Source organism: Betta splendens, chromosome 13 (assembly GCF_900634795.4).
Source record: "Betta splendens chromosome 13, fBetSpl5.4, whole genome shotgun sequence".
In the NCBI taxonomy this organism is placed as follows: domain Eukaryota; kingdom Metazoa; phylum Chordata; class Actinopteri; order Anabantiformes; family Osphronemidae; genus Betta; species Betta splendens.
In genome coordinates, this window is record NC_040893.2 from 14,447,681 (window position 1) to 14,470,675 (window position 22,995).

Genomic DNA, 22,995 nt, shown 5'->3' on the forward strand with positions numbered 1-22,995 from the left:
CAGCCTGGGAGGCCACTGCAGTGCAGCTGCAGACCAGAGCAGCCGTCTGCAGAGCGCTGCAGCCCCAGGAGCAGAGGGAGAAACAAGCTCATCGATGCATGTGCTGGGGAGTCTGTAGAACAAGGTCAGCACGTGAGGTTAGAAGATAGAAGAAGCACGAGAGGTAGAACACATCACAATATATAGAGAACCAGTGGTCATCGGTCCTGTTACATACTTAGAAATTAATTTAAATGTAGATTTTTGTCACAGGAACAAGGCGGAATCTTTACATCAAATGAAAGTCAGAACATCTGATTTCAACTTCCTGTAGGTGTAAACCGACCTGCTCAAAAGTCACTATGTACGTGTTGTTACATCGTTTCTCCACGAGAGGGCGCACACAAGCGCTTCAAAGTCCATCTGCATCATAATCACTCGGGCATATTTGCAACACTTCTTTCCTCTTTATCCCCAGAGTGTTTCCAAACCTCCTTCACTCGCAGTTCTTATTGCACTTGAATGTTTGACATCATCAGCTTTAATATCGGTTACTGGAGGAGAAGCTCCCTCTGTTCCTTAAAGCTCTGATTAAGACGTTTAGGTAAGAGATAAGTCTGTGGTATTAGAGCCCGTGATGAAAGGCTGGAGCACATTCAGAGTAAGCTATGATGTAACATCTTCTTCACGTAGGAATTAAAAATGTTGGAGTATATAAAAAAGCTAGAGGCCAGAATGTATAAACTACATTTAAGTGAATAATATTTTTCTAGATCACCTACATTGTTGGTTGGGATGACGTTTGTTGGTTTCTGTGAAATATAAAATGCAAAACAGCTACAAAGAGAAGGAATTGCAAAACGTACGTTTTTTTAGTTAAATAATTTTCAGTTACTAATATTATTCATGCTGTGTGCATTTCCCATCCACAAAGAAAAAAAAAACAAGTCAAAACCTTTTTAAATTATTTCTTTATTTATATATATTTCTTTATTTATTCATCTCAGTTTGGTTGATATTCTTTTTAATCATTGATGTTGCACTTTAGTATTTTTGTACTCAACAGAAATGAACATAGAAACAGAACAGAAATAAAATGAACAAATAGAAAATAAAATGAACCTAAAACAGAAGTAGAGCAGAGAGCTGGCTTGCTGAGGAGGGATGAGAGAAAAGGATTGAAAAGTTAAGACAAAGATAAGCGGATGGTGGGGGGGTGGTCAGTCTAATCAGGCAGATGTGTGTGAAGCAGCTCCCTCCTCCTCAGTTACCTCCGAATCACGTCCAGTGCTTTCCATTCACTGCTTTTCACACACGCCCGAAACAACAGCTACGAGTCGGAACATTGGACCGAGAGGAGCCTCCAGGCTTAATTTAGAGATTTAAGTCTCGTCATGGGACAAGAGACATGCAATGTCTTTCATTCAGTCATTTTCCCTCCAATACCTGAAAAACACTCAATTCCTTTGTCTTCCAGATCTCAGTTTTGGCTTGACGTAAACAATGAGAGAAACCAGGAGGACAGACCTGAAAGATGAATGAACGAGAGCTGGAGGGAAAATCGGATCTGAAAAAACGCTTGTGCCCAATGAGAAAAACAGAAAACGCTTAACATTTATTCCTGTGCGTCTCTTTAGTTTTTCCATCTTGCAAGACCTAAGCAAGTGCCGTTTTGGTAAACAGGAAGTGTGATTGTGCAAATGGAAAGCACTGGCGCTGCACGGCACCATCTATAGCTCTCAGAGGTTTACAGCATTTCAACCGTGACATCTGGCCATTACAAGCACATACAAGTGGAGCTTTACGCTTTGCACCACAGTCTCTTGCTGGAGTAATTCAGACTTAAAATCCAGGGGCATTGTACAGTATATGAGAGGATAAATACAGGTAAACAATAGAATTAAAATTATAAAAAAAAAGGAAAAAGGGGGGTTTAATCCTCTGCTGTGGTCCCCAGTACGCTGCAGTCTCCATCTGGCTGTGCTTGAGCCTGAGTCAGCTTAGGGCACAGAACGTGGGTTAACGTGGGTGTGTGTATTCCTCCACAGTTTGTTCCTATGGACACCTCCTGAAATGTTTCCCTATTCTGGTTGGAGGCGTGTCCATGTGTATCCAACATCCATTTACCGTTGGGGGCTCCTGTAGATGGTCTCTTCAAGGCTAGAGGAGGGGAAACGAAGCAAGCCTGAAACGAGTTTAAAAAGAAAAAAACCAACAGAAGGGAGAGGGTGGTGGAGTAATAGTAGTAGTAATTTCACCCTTGGTTGCCATAGTAACGAGTTTAGCTTGCAAGGAGCAGGCATGTCCATAAGGCGCCATCCGATAAGCAGCCGATGTAGTAAAAGATGGTGGGAGGATCACAGCAGAAAGGCAGGGCAGCAAGAGAGCGAAAGGGAGAGAGAGGAGTGAGTTTGTCCAGGAACACTTGGGATGTTCAGGATGATATGTCAGCTATTTTACAAGTCATTCCCTTGTTTTATGTCTCTTCATTTTTCTCCTTTTTTTTAGAGCGTCATCTCTCCGTAGCACCCGAAACCAACCCAGACAAAGCCCAAAGTCTGACCCTGTATAGCCTGCCTCATGACCCCGTTAACAGAAAACAGGCCCAACAACAACAAGAATGACAATCACAACATCAACGACTGAAATGATACTTTAGAAAGCAACACAAAATAATTACTCTCCTCTTATTCAAGTGTCTCGATATAATAATAATATTAAAACAAGAACAATCTTTTTTTAAGACACAGAGAGAGCACTGTCGCTCTTCTCTTTGTCCCCTTTTGGCTAGAAATCTCAAGATTCATGAAACAAAAAAAAAACAAACAAAAAAACAAATGAAAACATTTTTGAAGACATCCAAAAATACAAATGATGAACAATAACAATATAAAATGCTTCCCAACATCTAAAAAACAAGGAAAAATGTAACGAAAAAGAAAACATTTCATAAGGAAATTGCAAAAGCATTCTATACATGGCATCACTGTACAAGAGAAGGAGCAGATGTCTGGTGTAACTACCCACGATGCAATACACTGTCACAGACATGGGAGAGGGTGGAGAGGAGGGTAACACAGGGAGGGGGAGGATAAATGAGAAGCAAGGTAACTGCATGACAGAGGTGGAAACAGACTGAAAGGACAGAAAGTGCAGAATGACTTAAGTAATCAAAAAACAATGTTGTCTTCCTTGCAACACAGCACTGTTTGTTACTTTAATAATAATCATTATAATAAAACATCTTTTACAGAAAACAGTATTAACAGTAAGTGTAACAATATTGACCATAATGTCTAGATGGACATTAGCAATAAAAGGTAAAATTTAAAATTAAAAAATAATAAAATAAAACAAAACAACTATGAGAGAGCTGGTTTGTCCTGTGCGATGTCACTGAGCTCCGTCTTTGGAGAGAGCGGTTTGGATGCCCAGTCGGAGCCCGACGCCATAACACCCTCCGCCCGGGGCCACCTGTCGGGATTTCAGCCCGCTCCGGAATGATTCGCTGCCGGGCAGCAGGAGTTGGGAGCGAGGGAGGAGCGGACTGAAGCAGACAGACGCGTTCCCCTCCACTCACCTCCTCTTCAGAGTCATTCACACTAAAATACACACTCACACCTAACGTGAATACTTTGGGTTTGTGGCAGCAGTGTGTGTTTCTTTGTGTTGGACTCCATGTTTTTGCGAGTATGAACGTGTCAATGTCTCGGCCAACGAGGCACATAATGAAGTATGCCAACAGTTAGAGGACAGGGTAAAAGATGAGGTTTCGGGTCAGGGCAGGAAGTGGGAGGTGTAGAACCCAAACTACCCATGATGGAATAAAACTAGAGACAAACTGAAAATCGGTGCAGAAAATGCTGGCACTTTGACCCATCTGTGACCCCCACCCCTCTGATGTCTACACTCGTCCACTACCCCACTGTTCTGGCCCAGACTGCCCTTCCAGAGACAGATGAAGACATACAGATGTAGATCGCCCTGACGTGGGCATGATGATGGTGGTTTGGCGTGATGCTGCTCAACTCAAGTCAACACAACTCAGGATGGCTGATATGGACCACTGTACACAGGATACACCCATTTCCTGCAAGAGAACACAGTAACAGAAACTGTAAACCATTACCTCTATTCTGCTATTCTGAGGAATGTAACGCAACAACAGCTTAAAAAAAATTACAATGATCTGAAACCACTATTTTACATGTCTGTGTACCTGTGCTAGACTCCAGCCTGCTCCATGCTGTACTGCAGGTCAGGGGGCTTATAGCTAAGGAGCATGTCACTGGTGCAAGACGTTGGGTAGCAGGCTGGTGCATGGAGCTCTCCTTCCACATCACACACTGCATGAAAAACACACCCCTTAATAAATAGACAAACGCTTAAGCCACATATCTTCTCGGGTAATTGCACGTCTCCTGCTGACCTGACTCTTCCCGCTGGTGCAGCTGCTGGCTTCCTGTCAGTGACGTCTGACTGAGGATGTCAGACATGCGAGCGGAGCTTAGAGCCTTCCCAGCCAAGAGGCTCATCCCAGACATGGGGTCAGCTTGATCCTGAACAAAAGATGAAAGTCACAAAACCCCACTGATATTTAACAGCATTGTGGAGCTGTAACGAGTAAGAGCCTTGTTTGGATTATGGGATGATGATGATTTCTTTAACCTGCTGAATAAACTACCTAGCATTGCATTGGAAAGTATAATAAGATGATTCACCATCCTCTGATATAATACCAGTTACACACACACATGCAGAACTGTTTCTGCCAACATGCTCTCATTTATTACATTTGAGGATTAAGTCTGATTTTTCAGTCTGTTGGGTTTATTACACATTCTCATAACATAAATGTGGTTATAAATGATTATAAACAGAATGTCACTCACATAGGCATCATCACATGTCTGAATGGTGTGGTGGCGCTGTAGCTGTCCACGGGACCTATACGCATCACCCTGGGAAGCTCGTGGAAAGCCCACACCATTATGATCAGGCACCTCCATAGCTTGTCCTTGGGACCTCGTCTCTACATGCTCAGATTCTAACAAACATTAAAATATAGGTTTGGTGCTTTAGTGTTCTGACTCTGATATTGATTTAAGTAGCGACAGGCTGACACATCTCACCTCTAGCTGCTGGAGCATTCCTTATGTAGCCACCATGTCGGTGTGTTGGGGAACTGTAGGGTGGGGTGCCTCCGCAAGGTGGCCCCAGGAGCTCATGACTTTCCCCTGCCTTAACCAGCAGACCCTCATGTGGATGGTGGTAGGCAGGAGGAACCTCATCCTCTTCCATGCTCTCTGAATGAGGTAAGTTTGGACAAGGTGCTTGGGCTGGGTGCTGCTGGGGCTGGACGTCAGGGGGTCGAATCTGTAGGAGGTGGTGGTAGTGCTGGCCTCCAGGGGCACCCTGTGGTGGTGGTGGCTCCAAGTTCTCCCCTTGGCTCAGCTGACGGAGAAGCAGCATGTCACTATACTCCTGGGGTGGACCACTGGGAGGTGTAGGGGGTGCTGGGCATGGCCGGGGGCTCTGCCTTTTTAACAGGGCAGCCAGGTCTTGAGGAGGCAACCTCGGGTCGGCGTGGCCAGTTAAAGAGTGACGGGGAGACAGGAGACCCTGTAGGGTAGGAGTTACATGCTGTTGCGGGGGACGGTAGTCCAAAGGAGTCGGGGAAAGCAGAGCCTGCTGTAGTGTAGAAGGAGTGCCGTAGTTGCTGGGCCCGACCGCCCCAGTTTGATACCCCTCCAGGCCAGGGACGTTAAGCGATGCTCCCTGCAGGTAGGGTCCGTAGGAGCCAACTGCACCAGAGTTGCCACGAGAAGTAGCATCGCCAGAGAAAAGGTGGGGATTGAACTGGGCCTGCTCATAGGCAGATGTGAAACGCCCAAGGCTGCGACTGGATAACAGGGAGGGAATGCAGACTGATTAGCTACCAGTAGTCTAATATCATACTTTATTTAACCTACCATCAACCTAGAGTCTATAGGCTTTCATTAAATCACTCCACACACTGTCTAGTAAAGACAAGCCAGGTCCAGGTTCACTGAGAGGTGTAAATGTATTTGAAGATTGGTACATCTTCTCTCAGTGAAGGCAAACCTGAAAGCAGGTGACTGTGACTAGGGTTTCAGGTTGACTCAAGGTGGGACCTTTAGACATACTGTACTTCTGTACTGTATATCTAATCACTCACCCAGCTACAGTGAGGTGAAGAATTTGTTGATGTCATCTCAGCAAAGTTGATGAGGACCTTTCTTTAATTTTCAATACTGTAACAAATAATAATCTGCCTTCTCACACATAAAATATTCAGTCTGGCAAACAGTATCGTGTCTATACAATTTTGGGAAAAACCTTTAAAAAGAAAAAAATTAAACAAACAAAATGAAACATAGCAGGAAGGTGTCTGTTACAGTGGCAAGAAAAAAAGATGACTAAAATCAAGATGAAACTAAAATACAAGACACAAATAGTCCATGGGTCTTGTTGGGAGGGTTTTGATTCCTCAGGGGAGGTGGCGACAGAATAGGCAGGGTCACCTGTGCGTCTCAGCGTTGTCTGCGCTCAGCTGCTTCCCGAGGACCCGGTGTCCGCCCGGCGTGGACAAAAAGCTCTGTCTCTGCGCCCCACCTCCCAGCTCCACTTCCTGCACCTGTATGGTCACCTGTACAGTCAGTCAATGTTAATATTCATTATTAATTTTCAAAACGCCCTAAAATGTGTATTGCAAAAAGCATAAAAGAGAAACACTGTCACCTGCTGTTGTTGAGGGACAACCTGTGCTATAGGGACAGTGGGACGGGCAGTGGCAGCTTGCTGATTGGTTGGTAAAGGGACTCGAGGCAGACCTGTGGGGGGTGGACTGCCATTCTGACCCTGGTACAACCCTGGAGCACCGTACTGCACTGATGACGGGCCTGCAAGCAGAAGAGTGATGAGCGAGGAACTTCTACATAAAAAAAAAAAAAAAAAAAAAAAAAAAAAAAAAAAAAAACATAGTAGAAAGTACTTTAGCAGTGATGTCACTAACCATGCCCTTGCATTATGCCTGCAGTGCCAGGCGGAGGGCTCTGATTGGGCTGTCTGAAGAGGTGGTTGCTGGGATGCGCTGGCGGAGGGCTGGAGGGTTGGATACGCAACCTGAGGGAGGACAGGACCAGTAGGAGAGAATAGGAAAGAAGAGAGATAGGACAATGATGTAACACTTTAGTCAATAGTACTGCACCACAGTATCAAGTTCTGTGTTCACTGTTCAATAGCTGAGTAACGTGTGTGTGTGTGTGTGTGTGTGTGTGTGTTTACCTCTGGAGCTGGTGAGTTAAGTGACTGGGCTGGCTTTCTCCGTGGCCTAAGGACAGACCCTGCAGATAAAGATAAATAAATAAATGAATAAATGAATAAATGCAAGAAATAAAAGTCCTAAGAAACAAAATCTAATCAAAGCCTCTGCAATTTAACTTTATAGGTTTTATAGCCATATTTACATTGACTGCACAAAATGATGTATAACCACAACTGCTTCTTTGTAAGAGAAAAAATCTTCAAATACCTGGATTTGCTGGTTGAGGATCTGTTGCTCTTGCTGGTAGAGGACATGCTGTTGCTGGGTGTGCTCCAGAAATCGCTCATCCGGCTGGATAGCATACATTTTCTGGAGCTGCTCACACTCCTTTTGTAAAGAAGGGAAAAAAACAATTATTACTCAAGCTATATGCTAAAGAAAGTGTTGTGTTTGTTTTTTCCCAATTCAAAACCATATATTGAAAAGATAAACCTCAGAGGTGACTAAAATTATAGATTTGTAGATTGATAGAAGTGATAAAAGTGTGAAAGCCTTTAGAAATATGGTAATGTTTGATTCTGTTAATAAAAAAATGTGTTAATGAACAACCAAAGTAGGTTAATTAATTTATCTTGAAGTAGTTTCAAAACTAATTGTAAAAGCATATAAAACAATCTCATTTTATTCAAACCAAGGAGTTTTACATTTTCCTGTTATCCTGCAATATTATGCAAAACAAGGTACCTGCTTAAGTTGCTTAATGAGGCTGCTGTTCTCTAGATGAGCCTTGAAGGCCTGAATGGTGGCGGCGCCATCAGAAAACCGTCTAACAGGGGAGAAGCGCTCCATAGGGAGATGAAGGGTGTTAGAGTCCTTATAGCTGGATCTGAGGATGGGACCACAGATAGTAGACAAACGTGCAAAAACACACACACACGCACGCACACGTACACACACACACACACACACACACACACACACACACACACACACACACACACACACACACACACACACACACACACACACACACACACACACACACACACACACACAAAGACGACATGACAGATAACATAAACATTGTTGTTGATGTAGCAAATCATCCAAGATAAAAGCTACGCTTACGCTAAGTATCTCTAAATACATAAATGTACAATCCACACTTTGAAGAATTTAAGGGACATTACATATACATATCTGTTCAAGGAATTCACAAGCAAGATCAGACATACATTTACCTCAACTTACCATTGATGAGAGATGTTCTTCTATGCTTAGGAGATAAACTACTTTTTACTGACTAAAGAAAGAGTAATTTACTGAGCAAAACCATTCAAATGTTCAAGGGGACAAGAGTCATCATTTGCCTCGGATAACAGCAACAAATAACACTTCCTCTAAAGAAAGGGCAACCATTTCACCCGATAAAAGTAGTTCATCAGTGAGATGAACAGCAATTAAGTATTCCTGTGCAGGATAGACATTATATACATCCAGAGTTCAATAATATATTCCTTTTCATTAAAGATTTGCATGTGAGTGTTTTCTCGCAGCGGGTGCATCCCCTCACCGGGTGTGTGTGTCAGGAGCCCAGCCGCCCCTCTGGCGGGGGCCCTGGGACCGCTGTGACTCTGCCGTGGGCTCACCATGCGATGTGCTCGTGAGCGCGTGCGTCGTGTGCCGCTTGGAGCGGTTCGCCAGGTACCTGGGCCGCAGGGAGGGGGGGAGGACGGGGGTGAGGGTGGGAGAGAGGAAGCAGCGCTGGTCAGCTCTCTGTCCTCATTGGCTAAATGGGATGGGAAAGGCCCATCCCTTCACACCTCTGCCAATGGGTGCCATCATTCATTTCATCTTAGCCAATCAGAAAAACACAGTAAAATGATATCATAGATGGATGCTAAAGCTTATGGGTAGCCACAACCCCTCAGATTCCAATTTCAGGACTGGACTGGTTGCATTATTTTTCTTAAATAGTTTTGCAATAGGTTTTGCAAGCTTCAGGGTTAGCAAAGCCGTGTAAGAAACAGTGCGATAGTTGGGAGAATAATTTAGAACTTGCTGAGATAAGGATGAAGAGGTTCTTTGCCAAAACGTTTGAGGAATAGGGCTAGATTTAGTGGCAGACTCAGTTTAGAACTGTGGCAGAAGGCGCTTGCACGATGGAGAAAGGAGGAGAGATGGGATAAAGCACCATAGCAGAGTGGGCACCTCCCGCGGAGAAAAGCAGAGCGGCCTGAAGGCACTCACTCCCAGCAACCCAGGACACCAGCGAAATCTACAGGAAGTGCTGTCTGAAGAGGGTCAGGTGGAAAACCTTTGCCTGGAGTTCAGAATCCAGAACCTCATCTGCATTTGCTTTTTGTGGTCCTGGTGAGAATATTTTTTAATACAAGATAATCTTACTGCATCTCACCAATGTCATCTAAAAGGATATTTACATGTCATAATTTAGAATATGGAACACATGGAACTTCTGTCCCAGGCTACAGGTTTTCCACAGTATCCACTTTAGACAGCACCTCTGTACATTGTAAGCCTTTACCAAACTCCATTGTGGGTTACCTCTGTACTGCCTCTTGGTCTGGTTCTCCATCGGAACCTTCCTCATCCACTGGAGCTACTGCAGGGATAGGGTGCTGAGAGAGGCACATAGTTTAGTGATCAATATTGCTACTGTTCACACATACAGGTCCTTAAGTTTAATACTTATACTTACCGGGCTTGCAACAAGTGGTGAGGGTCCCCGGGGTCTCTTGAGGAGCTGAGCGTGTAGCTGAATGTTGGCCCCACCATCGGAAGCTCGTCGACCCAGAGGACCCATGCCATTAAGCAGCTGCAGAGTAGGTGGCTGCAACAAGGACTGTTCCTGGAGGGGCGAGACACACAGGAAGTCAGAGGCAGTAAATGAAAGTTGATCTATCATCACCCTACAGATAAAAGCTCCTAAAACTTAGGTAATGACTTTCAGGGGGCTTTAATTGCCAAGTCGAAATCCCCCAACCTAATCGTACCTTGTACTCCAGTTGCTGTGTGGGCTGCAGGCTCTGTGTGGGCATGAGTGTGTGCATTTGGCCCATATTGGGAGCCAATAAGGGAAAGGGGGGCTGGGGCACTGGACCACGTGGGAAACCTGATGGCAGTTTGTCCTGCATCTCGGTCCTGTGGTGGAAGTAGTAGGGGGAAAACGTTTGTAACTAAAATGCACTGTAATTAAATAAAACACTCAAACCTTGTTTATTCACTGATAATTTATTTGTAGTCTGAAAATAGTCTGCAATTATTAATTTTGCTTATATTAAAACTTGATCCAACAGCTAACTCTAGTAGCAAGTTGTGCAGCGGTCACCTGCTGTGTTTTGGTGACAACTGGTCTAAAACAGTGGCAATAGACATTTATAAAACTCTTGGAATTATTATGATACATACAACTAATAATAGAGGTGAATATACTCTATTGGTAGAACTTCCCCTACAGTATAGCAGGATGTTGTGTGTTTGTTACCTTTGGTCTGGTACCCCCACAGTATGCCGCCTCATTGAGAGGTATCGAGCCATGGCCTCCGGAGATGGCTCCTCTCCTTCATCACTGTCCAATGTCATGCTGCCATCCGGCTAAACAATAAAAACGTAGAGCACATGGAAATGATTTGTGTGTTGCAGACAGTTTATGTATCTACTGTACATATACATGCTTAACAGTTAAGTCTTATCAAAGTCCCTGCTGCAATGCAGTGATCTGACACGTTCTAGTTTCACAGCTATTGTGACTCAGCTTTGGGTCTTTCTTCTTGTGCGCATCTATGTGTGACTGTATGTCAGATCGCAGTTGTGCAATTGTTCCTCGGCTAAAGTGATAGAGGCAAACTTCACAATTATGCTGTAAATGATGAACAGACGTGTAGTTCCTGTGTTAACTTGTAAAACTCTCATTTTAGGTTTAGAGTCGTGGCTGCAATTACAGTTTGATAAAGAAAAGTTTCTGACTCTGATCCTCATCGAGCCGTCTACTTCCAGTCAACCAACATTGTTCACTCACCTCAACAATCTGGTTCTCTGGGTTAATGAGCTGGACATGGGGAACGGTCATGCTAACAGGATTACCCTGTGGATCTGTCTGCTGGGCACACACAGACGCACATAGGTTAGGATTGTACTTCTGTTTCACAATCTTCTCAGGGAACAGGGATTGGCTGATGTGGGTTAAAGCCATTCAATTGACTATTGCAGGTTTGACTGATGTAACAGTCATGTAAAATGATACTTTCCATCCAATCCAATATATCCAGTATTTGTTTTGATGCAGAGTGAATTAGTCCAAATATCACTTATCCCCAGTATTCTTCAGATTCTAAGTATAATCCTTTGCATAAAAATACATTTACATAGTTTTTTTTTGTAATATATTATTAATTGTTTTTATGAGACATCAAACTTCACTGGAAGTGTGTTTTATGGTTCAAGTTTTTACACAATGCTACAACTGAACAATGATTAACCTGTACAGCATTAAGCGGATAGCTAATGGGGCGCGGTGTGGGCTGGGCAACACGTAGGGTCTTGTGTTTCTTGAGGCGTTCAGCTAGTAGACTGTAGATGGCACTCAAGTGATCGTATGCATCTGTTTGTAGAGACTAAGAAAACACAGAGATACTATTTGTGAATGTATGACTCTGCCAAACAGTAAGAACTAAACTAAAATATAGTTCTAGTGACTAAAACAGGACATACACCTTGACCTTTGATCACCAATATCTAAGTTCATGCTAGGCAATTTAAGACACTCTTCAAGTATTTCTGTAATAGAAATTCTGTAATTGCAGACATGATATCACAGTCACCTTGATCTTAAACTAGGTTGAATAGTTAATTTAGGTCTAATGAAAATTGTTTGTCTAGTTTGAAGAAATTCCCTCCATTCTAAGGTATTGCATTAAGACGAATGGGACGACCAGACAGGATGAACTGGAGAGCTACAGCAACCTTATCCAAGTATAATATAGTTTTAATACAGTCTAAATCAGTGCCACATAAGTGTATCCAACCTGGAGGGTGCTCTCCCGGTCCAGGCCCATTTCACACATGGCCATCAGCACCTGCTCATTGATAAGTTCAGTCTCTCTCTCTGTCTTCACCTGCTCACACTCTGCTATTAACTAGAAAGGAGGAGGCATGCAAAGAAATGAGGAGTCAATACAAAACCATTGGGGAAAAAAGTTATGCAATAAACACCACTAGGAATTACAGCTAGAAAACAACAAATTCAGTTGAAAAACTACAAGTGGCTTACCCTGTCAAAGTCTGGGTCCGGGTCTCCTTGTCTCATCCACTTGTTTTTACAGATCTGTTCCATAGTCAACCGTCTGCTGGGCTCCAGCACTAGCATGTGTCTGATCAAGTACTCACAATCTGCAGTATTACACAAAAATATATTAGGCAAAATCTGTTTCAATATAAAAAACAGCTATAACAGGTGGATGGTTTGAAACAAATGTCACTCTTTCTACAGACTGTACAAATATATAGAAATAGATACATGTGGTACCTTTTTCAATGCTTGAACACTGTGTATTGTTGTGTCCATTATAAAAAAAATGTGGCTAACACAGGTGAAATAAGAACCAGAAAACCCCAACATCCATTACAATGAGTAGGGTAACATTTTTCTACCCCAGAATGAATAGTACAACACATATAAATTGGGTCTCTAGCAATTATGCATACAACGATCTGCAATTTATTTTTGTCTTTCCGAAAAAATAAATGGCAGACTTAACACACTGAGCAGACTGCATTTCATGGCAATTAACGACAGCGCTGTTACACTGCCCCACATCCAGTGCATGATGTAACTTGGCTCTTGCCCATTTTTTTTTACATCCGAAGGAAAATTGGTGAAGTGTAAACTTGATATGCCTGATTGAAAAGAAAACTAACAAGTAGTTTTGCCAGCAGGAGCTGACAGGAGGAGTACCTGTGGACATGAAGAAGGGAATGCGGAACTTGCCACTGAGGACACGTGCCCGCAAATTATGTAGAGTGCTACCATCAAAGGGCAGGGCGCCACACACCAGTACATATAACACCACACCTAAGCTCTATAGAGAAAAAATAAACAAAAGGAAATAGCATCATTTTTATAACGGGATTCAACGAAAAGAGTGAGAGTAATAGGGACATCTCTTTATCTTTCAAGGCCAGATTATTCATTCTGGCATTAGTTTGTGTTGCAGCCAAATGAAATCTTTTACATAGCAAAAATCCTACTCACCCATATATCTACTTTGGGTCCATCATATTCCTTGCCCTCAAAAAGTTCTGGTGCAGCATAGGGAGGGCTGCCACACCAAGTCTTTAACAGCTGGCCTCGAGAAAAAATGTTACTGAAGCCAAAATCTAACAGAGGGAAAATAGTGGTTTATTCAATCTCATCAGTTCACTCAACAGAGTAAACTTATCAAACCAAAAAAATCAAACCAAGAACAGCTGAACCTATGAAGGTGCATGCTGCCACTTGCATGCGCCCACTCAGAAACACAGCCCAAAACCACTAAATTAGGACACCCACCCATTCGCGCTTAAGAGCAAACACAGATATACACACCTGCTATTTTGATGTTGAGGTTATGGTCAAGGAGCAGATTCTCAGCCTTTAAGTCTCTGTGGACAATGTTGCGGCAGTGACAAAAATGGACCGCTGCCACGATCTGCTTAAATTTCTTTCTGGCGTCTTTTTCTGCCATACGCCCATGAGCCACCAGGTGGTCTACATACATACACAACGACATTCAGATATTTATGTTCAACGGGGTCTGCTGGTTTATACTGTTTAGAACCAAAACAGTAAGTTATACAAATATGGTTAAAATGTATCAAAAATACATTTAAAATATACAAAATAGAAAACCAAGTTGTGTGTGTGACAAACAGATGACATTATGGTGTATGTGGTAAAAATAGTTTGTGATATACATTTTTTTGGTATAACAAAAAAAACAGTCAGTTGGGACTGAAATAAAACAAAACCTTTGAAAATATGAAACCATTTTAATGACAAGTCATTTAAGCTTTAGAAAAATGTTCTACTGAATTTTCCACTTTCAACCATCTGAGATAAATCAAAATGAAAACAGAGCAAGCACAAACTGAACAACAGAGATAAAAGATAAGAAAGTCTGTCCACAACAAATAGTGGGAAACTCCCTTACCAAATATCTCGCCACCGCTGGCGTACTCTGTTACCAGATAGATCATCCTCTCGGTCTCCATCACCTAAAGACACATACAAATGATAACAATCAGGACCTACAAACCCTCTGAAACGACAACACCTACAGATGGGTAGTTTACCTGTTACACAACAGTATGAGTCAGCACTGTGTCACATACAAACAAAAGACTTGATCGGAACAGAAACTACCCTATTGTACCGCTAAGCGTAGAGTCTGAAATAATTCAACATTAGAAAATGACAAAAGGGAAGATCATTTTATTAATAAAGTGGCAAATTACAGTCTATTATGTTTATGTTATGTAAAAGGTTGGGGGTTTCAAGATTGGTGAAAAGTTAGCTTTTGAAAACTTATTCAACATTATCCAGTATTAGAAAAACAGATAACAGCAAATCCTGCTAAATCAACACATTTCATTTGTTCTTATCCTAGTGGGCCATGGGTCTCTGGTGAACAATCTCAGCAGAGTGCCTTGTCGGCTCTGTGGGTGAATGTGTACCTGGTAGAGGCGGATGATGTGGGGGTGCTTCAACAGCTTCATGATTTGCACCTCTCTGAAGATCTTTTTCAGGTTCTCATCATCTAGCTGGGTCTTATCCACTATTTTTATAGCCACCTGGAGACAGAGAAACAAGGCCGAGATGGAGGGGGTTATAAGGATGAATGATGAGAGAAGGGTGGTGAGAGAGATTAAAATGAAAAAAAAAAAGGGAGGAGGGTAAACAGAAGATAGAGACGAAGTAGAGCGAGTAGACAAAACAACTTCTGAAATTATGTAAAGAAGGCAACAATTCCTAAGCGCACAGACATAATATATACATTTTCATCTTTTGATGTCAAACCCAAATGTTTGTCTACCACAAAAAAAGAGAATTCGCCTCATTGTTCCAATACCTTTGGAGAGGAGTGTTTATGATTTGGGTAATCTGACCTAAGCCACGACCTTCGACTGCAGACACGACGCTTGCATAACCGCTTAGTCGTGGACAATGGCTCCAGCAGAGTGGACAGTGATTGAGTGTGACACCCTTGTATACTACTTTAATGACTTAATTAAGCAAAGCTACTGGGGCTGTCCTGAAACACGGCACCTGCAAAAAAATAGATAGCAAGTACAGTTGGACTGTGAAAAAAAAAAATGAAAACCATCTGTCCTGCAGAAACACAAACGGCATATTCAACACAAACACTACGCACATAAAAGATCCACACAAATCTTGCTGCCAGGGCCACGGCGACACATTATTTTCATGATGACCAACATAAAGAAGATGCCAAACAAGTTCAAGACAGGAAAGGGAAGCAAGGGAGAGCAAGAGAGGACCTGAGAGAACGTAGCCACATTACAGTGGCATTATTCCAGAAGAATGTGTGTAGTTTGCCTTTGAAGGAAAATTTGGAACATTAAAAAACATGTTTACTCACAAAACGAATGACATGAAGATAAGCAGTAGTGAAAACAGAGGGAATGCTCTAAAACCTATGTTTAACTAAGCATGTATGTATCTGTTTACAGTGCGAGTTTATGTATTTTAAGCCATTAGAATCTATTTTTGGCAACTGGTGGTGATCCAGCGCTGTTGATGTAATCATTCCCCTCTATATCTTCTGCAAGGTAACAACAGGACATATGGATCACACACACACCCACACTCCGCTACTTCAACATATGCCAACATCTCAAGGACAGCGAATGCTTTATTATCTTTCTATATGCTGTATCTTTACAGAGGTCAGAGTGTGTCTGAACATAAAACCTTATGCCAGATTGTCTTGTCCATTAGATGCCAAAAGAAATCACTGCTAGTTCTTTATGTTTTGGAAGTTTCAGCTTATGGATATTGTTCACTTAGCAGCTGCTACCACAGAGACTGTTAAATGGATAATCAATTAAGAAAATGACTGGGTTCCTCATGCTTGACTACTGGTGTTGCTAGGTAGTAACCTGTACTACACAAACAACTGTGTAATCAGTCTAAGACCACAAAGGCTGGGTTTCCAGCATCAGCTCCAGCAAAGGTACAATAAATGTGTTGTGCCTTTAGAAGGCTCGGGGAGTTCAATCTATTTTGTACTAGCTTCCATGAGAACGGAAATTTCGGTCAAAAGATCTGTGTTCTCACACAGACACTCATACAAACACACATTCCTGAAAGGGCGGCTGCAATTAGATGAAGTGTTACATAGTCCCATTTGATTACAGGACTATGATCTCAACTATGCCAAAGCTGGTTCCGAGCAAAAGGAGACGGGAACATGTGCTGCTCATCACACACACACACAGACTACCTTCAGCTTCACTATACATAAAAAAAAAGTTGATGAAAAATACAAAAATGTATGTTAAACAATCAGGTACTGCGCATCCGAGTCTCAAGTGATTGCTATGAAGTAAGTGCAAGAACTTTGCAGCTGTCGTGTTTTTAATCCAAAGAACAAATATCCTCCTGTTAAACTTAAATGAAAACGCTAGATTATAAGAATGATCTTTTAGGGGAAGGACAAAAATAGATTTGGCGGGGCATCAATTAATTTTGGAGCAATGCAGCATGACAGATGACAACAAAAAAAGCTAAGTTTACAGTGAAAATAAACTTACTGCATGACATGCGTATCACGCAGTTCTTAAGTAAACTCCTTTGACAACATTGCCATAACACAAATACAGCGGTCACAGCCGTAATAGGAATTTCAATCCACTGCACTGAGGCAGATACACGCCGTACTATTAATGTTAACAATTTCTATAAGTGGTAAAAGTTTTGCTAAAACACTACTCGTGTAACACTAGTTTTCACCGAAAAACTATTAACTTTAGGCAAAAGGTTTATATAAAGCTTATATTAACCATGTGATATTTTGACTAAGCAAGGCAATATTTGCGTGACAGTAATAGAAGCTAGTACAGAAACTCAGTCAGTTTCTTCAGGTAAATGATGCAGGGCTGTTTAAAAAGAAAAACTGCTTGTCTATGAATGTGACTCCAACTGCAGTGCTGAAATATACAAATATCACACTTGCATAATGGGTCATAACTAACCACTTATGATTTTGGTATGGCGCATGGTATTATAGAGGATTGAATACATTAACTCAGGTTTGAACCCATCAGTGAAGACAGTATGTGGTAACTGCACTTGGTTACACAGAGGAAACCGAAGAAAGTAATTAGCTAAAGTTTGATATCTTATGCCAACTACTACTGGGCTATGACTTAATCTGATCCAACAACATATGCCATAACATTGTGCTGTCTTGCTAATACAGTTACCAACAAACCACAACTCTGTACAACAGCATATATATTAGCTGCATGTACTGTACAACAGTTGTACAGTGTTGCTCACCTGCCTTCATCTATACAATTTGCGGTCATGGAAAACTCACAGGTTAGAAAAAAAAAAACACATGCATTTTCTAGTGTTGTTTTTAGAACTACACCAAGCTATTTGATGTGTACCACAAAGTTTAGGTTTTGAAGAAATCATCAAAGTCTGAAATTTTAAAGTATTAAAAGTTAAATAGTTATTTTATAATAAATGATTATAGCCCAGCGGCACGCATAGAGTTTCTGCTGCTGACACATGCACAGTGTTATAAAGTATGAGGTTATCCTTCACCAACAGGTGACATCAATTACACAGAGGGTGTAATGCTGAGGCTTAACCCACATCAGGGAGTTTAACTAGCACAAACACAGACACACTCACCCGTGCTCGAGACTGTTCATGCAATGCATCATGACGATCTTCAAGACAGACGACTAGAGGTATATAGGTCTGAAGCCAAAATGAGGCTTATGTGTTTGTCTCTCGGAAAACATCACACGCCATCATACAAACACAAGATGAGGTCACAGTAGGTCAGCACACTCTGCACCACTCTGTATCCTACGCGTGCACACATGTACAGCCTGTATGAGTCACTACAATGCCTTTCAGACAGTGTGTTACATGCGACGGGGTTTAATGTGTCAGCCTAAAATTAAAGGAAAGGTACATGCTACCGCATGTAAAACTAACAAATGCTTTAGGGAACAGCAGAACACAAACTATACAGAGTCTGTTCATGATCCAAATTCACTATTCCACCAGTGAGGGGCAAAATATTATGAGTGGCCAACACTGAGCTTGAAAAATGTGACCAACCTGTCGACTAAACAATTCTCTATACCAAACTATACAATACTATATTTTCTGGGGGTCTTAATCAGTTACATACATACAGCCAATTAGGTTTATGACCAAGTGTCAATAAGTTCATGTGCACTTACTAAACCTGAAACCAAGACAGTGCAGTGGGAACAGGATGTCTGTGCATACTCAAATGAAATGTATTTCTAAATAACAATGGTGAACACTACTGAGAATCCATCAGAAGACAATCTGGGGGCAGAAGGATAAGTCAAGGAGAAAGACTGTCTTTGTCATAATATTCACCCAAATGAAATCACACTTGAGTCGTTGAGAAACAGACAGGGCATGCTGCATGTTAGATAGCTGTGCGTGAGTGTGACTAAGAGAATGAGTGAAACTCTTACACAGTACACTAGGCCTGTTACCTAATGCTTGCCATCCTGCCTGCCCTCTTCCTCCCGCTCATCCTTTTCTTTCCTAAAGAACACTCAAGAGGAAAGGGGGGAAGACAGGAAAGAACAAAAAAAAAAAACTGCTTCCCATAGAGTGGCAGGTCAGAACATGCAGCACAATACCATCTTTTACTGATCACAACCACCATGATGTGGTCACAACAAGGCAGAGGGTTTGGGTTGTCTTTCAGTTCACACAAATGTCCCCAAATATCTTTTTGTCAAGTCATTGCACATGTGTACTCAAACGTACAATAGTAGTAGCGCATACATTGTATTTCCTAATCACCTAATATCGTACTAAAGAAGGCTTGACTCTACATAATTCAATTATGCATTAGAAAATAGTCTGCAAGAGCTAACAGTGGCTGTTAAAACAGTTATGCAGAAAGATGTGTCAATCTGTATGACTGCAGGTAAAGACCAGTGACAGCGCAAACCGACTATAAGCCTTATTACAAACCTATGAAGTTGTAATGCAGGTCCGTCAGTTTCAAAGACTCATACAACAACAAAATAAGTGTCCTGACAACTACTCGGTCTGTACCATTCTTGCATTACATTTAAACAATATTTTTTTCTAAGTTTAAACAACTTTTCAAGGACAGGTGATCAAAAAGTCGTGCTTGAAACTTAGACGTCAGTGAGTGTAGAGAAAAAAAACCCAACACAGATCGATTATATAGTTCAAATTCATTAATTTGTCATTTATTCATGCAATGTAACTTTTTAAACCAACAACACCTTCTACAACAATCTAATATAGGCTAACACTTTCTTTGTTACAGTAACTCAAGATATTCAGAATGTCATGGACCACTGAGTTCCTCTTTCCATATTAGTATGAAAATAAGCACCTCAACTTTTGCCAAGCACCTTTACAGTGTCCTTGAAATCAACAGAAAAGTGTGTCTATTGTTGACAGATGATTATCATGATTATCAGCAATAAAGTTTATAGAGGCGGACAACTGAAATGTATGAAAGGACTAGTAAAATATTACACAATTGCCTCTTTCACAGCACTTGTGTGAAAGTGTAAAAACTCCATTCACACTTGAGCTGGCTGACCTTTGTCTACAGGAGAGGAACTTTCAGCCATGCAGCCACCAGATGCAGCCACATTAGCTACACCATATTGTAGGTTGTGTAACTAGGTGTATACAAGTAAATGCATATACAACAACTGCCCAGTTTAGCATAAAATCAGGAAGACTGCTTTATTTACTTGGTACATAGTTTAAAATAAACATTAAAACTTATTGTCCGTTAAATAATTTACATTTAACAACACACAAAGGGACTGTGTTCCAAGCTTTTAATACTACAATATATAAATTACGAGACCCTCTTCAGGAGAACTGTACTGCAGGATATTATCTAGATCTATCTAAGGACCAAGAAAATTATTTTGGCTAGTCAGCATTTCTCAATAGACTGTTAGAAAACATGGTCCATAAATCAGGGCTCCAAAACACATTTCATCTCACCGAATGCTATACACGTATTACTGGCATCTAAAAAGCATACCAGTTTGATATTTGTAAACAGCTGAGGACGCTGAAACCACTAATACATGACGCGACAAAAAGTGAGCTGACTCACCTGTCTGTGAACACCACCAACCAAAACACAGTCCTCTCTCTAATTCTGCAAGTCCGTGTTCCACTGTCATCATGTACTCTGCCTGTCTCTTAAGTTAGACAACCAGTTACAGCCACACACACATCCAGACAAAAATAAACACGCTCACACATAATAAAGTTTCATAACCAGCTCATCAATAGATTACAGTTTCTATTCTGTTGCTTCCTCTTAAAATTAGACAATCCCATACTTCGCACAGTCTTAAATTTACTGTAGCCATAACATTGTTCAAGTTCTTTAAGAAACAACATCTACTGTTAAAAAGCAGCCCCTGGCACTCACTGTCCAGTTTTATTTGATCTCTAGCAAAGCAGCTGAATGGCCCATGTATACCTGTATGTGTGTATGTAAACACAACAAAGCAGTGTGTGTATAAGAATTAAGTCAAGCAGTCTGCTGTTGATCACATCAGTGACATAGGAGAAAGTCTTCTAATAATCCATACTGAACGTTTGACACAAGCAGAAACTCTCCGTCATCCTGAAAGTTGATATAAGCAGAAAATACTGTGTTGTTGTTGTTGTTCTGAAATACTTGGGCTTTTGATTAGTGATGTGCTTTGATCTCCTTGGGCTTATGTGTCTACTCAGGCCAAAAATATAAATCCCCCATATCTGGAGGCACAACGCACAATTTGTATTACAATACTTGTGTTATCTCTTCCTCTTCGAATGACTTCTGTGTCCCCTACCTATCGCAAAAGGTTCCAACATGTTCAGGACAGGCCCATGGAAACACACGACGTGATCACAGCCTTACGCATGAATATCGCTTAATAACACTGTCTGTTGCCGAATGTGTTAGTCATCAGCTTGCCCACTCCACGTACACTCGAACAGTGCTGGGAGTTTAGAAGAAACATTATTTTGCCATGTCAGTGTTCTGTCAAGTCTGAAAAACTTTATGGAAATACCACCTAGCTATTATCTGGGATTTCCAAACGCCACTTAAAGTGTTAACGTCACGAAAGAGAAAATACTATTTGACAAAGTTGCCCCAATGCCACTGTACCGTGTACAGTTATGAAGACGCAAGGGTAATTACAAAGGCAACGTGGTTTGTTTGTCATTCTTATCGATCGTTCTCTCGGGCTACCTCACTCTAAATCAAAATGCTAACGCAGGTTCTGACTCGGGCAGAGTTGGCTATAACCGGGCGTTAGTTCTACGCTGAAACCACACAGCTAGCGATACTGGACAACCTGAACACATCAACTCTAACTTTACTGTTAGCATGAGGATACTTGAAGTGGACGCCACAAAGTTTTAATCTCGCGATTTGGCATCTGTGTGAACGGCATCGGAGTCTAGCCAAACAGCTAATTAGCTACTTAGCCAAGTTAGCTAACATTACTCCGGTCGCAACGTTATGTCTCCTCGTTTTCATCTTCGTCAATACCCTTCTCCGCGTCTCCAGCGTTCTGCCACACATTAACACCAGGCCTTCTACATTCCCCTAAGCTAGTAGCAACCAATCTCTATGAAAATAAGACGTATACAGTGGCAAATACGTGTTTCCAGTACTTAGAGGTGATGCCCCGTGACGAACAGAACCCTGCTAAAACCAAGCAGCGGTGTCACCAAAGCGGGCTGTCCGCTGTGTCCCCAGAGCCTGAAGGCCCCAGCGTCATCCCGGGTACGTGGTCGAATAATCTTGAAATTACACAATGACAACTTGTAACTATTCACTGCTAACGGTCCGACCTCCGTCGTCTTACCTTTGCTTTGGTTATCATGTGCGTGGCTAGCTTAACAACCGCGAAATTTCCCTTGCCGATGGTCCGCTCGATTTCATAGTAGCCCACTCGGGCCGGGGGGGGCCTGGCGGCCGAAGTATGGACAGGATTATTGATGCACCCGGTGGCTGTGGTGGTACGAACGGAGTGGTTGATCCCGGAGGGTGGCTGGGATCGGTTCTGGGGGCCCATTACTGCGTGGGTCGGCCGCGCAGGGTGCGTAATTGCGGCCGAAGCGGACCCAGCAGTACCTCCGCTTGACACGGCCGCCATCTTCTCGCCTCTCTGCGGGAACAACAAGCAGCCTTGCGCAGCGCGCATCGCGGGCACGCCCCCGCCCTGCGTCATTTTACGTGGAACGCTCCTCCGCAGCGCCCTCTCTAGGTTGTAACCACGGCAACCGTCGGCGTAACAAATGACTTCATCCACGGAAACGTATTGTGGTTGCCTTGGCGACAAAGAAGTGCGCATTATCACTCTGGTTCCCATGATTCAGTGATTCCTTGCAAACTGCTGCACTGTGTATG

The 22,995-nt window shown here is 42.2% G+C and overlaps 1 protein-coding gene across 5 annotated transcripts; it reads right to left on the minus strand.

Annotated features, from left to right (window-relative positions):
• Window positions 1–933: 933 nt before the first annotated feature.
• sik3 (SIK family kinase 3) lies at window positions 934–22,810 on the minus strand. 5 transcript variants are annotated; one of them, XM_029171560.3, is made up of 26 exons: window positions 22,451–22,809; window positions 14,999–15,115; window positions 14,476–14,539; window positions 13,872–14,033; window positions 13,539–13,663; window positions 13,242–13,365; window positions 12,558–12,676; window positions 12,313–12,423; window positions 11,767–11,901; window positions 11,307–11,384; window positions 10,773–10,882; window positions 10,282–10,429; window positions 9,987–10,136; window positions 9,833–9,906; window positions 8,841–8,975; window positions 8,012–8,153; window positions 7,535–7,654; window positions 7,288–7,346; window positions 7,016–7,125; window positions 6,742–6,902; window positions 6,525–6,649; window positions 5,112–5,881; window positions 4,872–5,026; window positions 4,409–4,538; window positions 4,199–4,325; window positions 934–4,069 (listed from the first exon to the last, which is right to left on the minus strand). In XM_029171560.3, exons 1-25 carry the CDS (start codon window positions 22,787–22,789, stop codon window positions 4,204–4,206), a joined length of 3,885 nt encoding a protein of 1,294 aa, XP_029027393.2. In that variant the 5' UTR covers window positions 22,790–22,809; the 3' UTR covers window positions 934–4,069; window positions 4,199–4,203. The 5 variants fall into 5 exon arrangements, with proteins under 5 accessions (XP_029027393.2, XP_029027392.2, XP_029027396.2 ...); XM_029171559.3 differs by having other exon boundaries at window positions 11,307–11,387; XM_029171563.3 differs by lacking the exon at window positions 11,767–11,901 and having other exon boundaries at window positions 22,451–22,810.
• Window positions 22,811–22,995: the final 185 nt, after the last annotated feature.

What these genes read in the sequence shown, in the direction of transcription:
- sik3 (XM_029171559.3), bottom strand. Translation starts at nt 22,789, where the DNA reads ATGCGCGCTGCGCAAGGCTGCTTGTTGTTCCCGCAGAGAGGCGAGAAG. An exon ending in ACATGATAACCAAAGCAAAG is followed by an intron (nt 15,116 to 22,450) that starts GTAAGACGACGG and finishes CTCTGTCTCCAG; the next exon opens with GTGGCTATAAAAATAGTGGA. An exon ending in GACCAAGAGGCAGTACAGAG is followed by an intron (nt 8,976 to 9,832) that starts GTAACCCACAAT and finishes CCTGCGGCCCAG; the next exon opens with GTACCTGGCGAACCGCTCCA.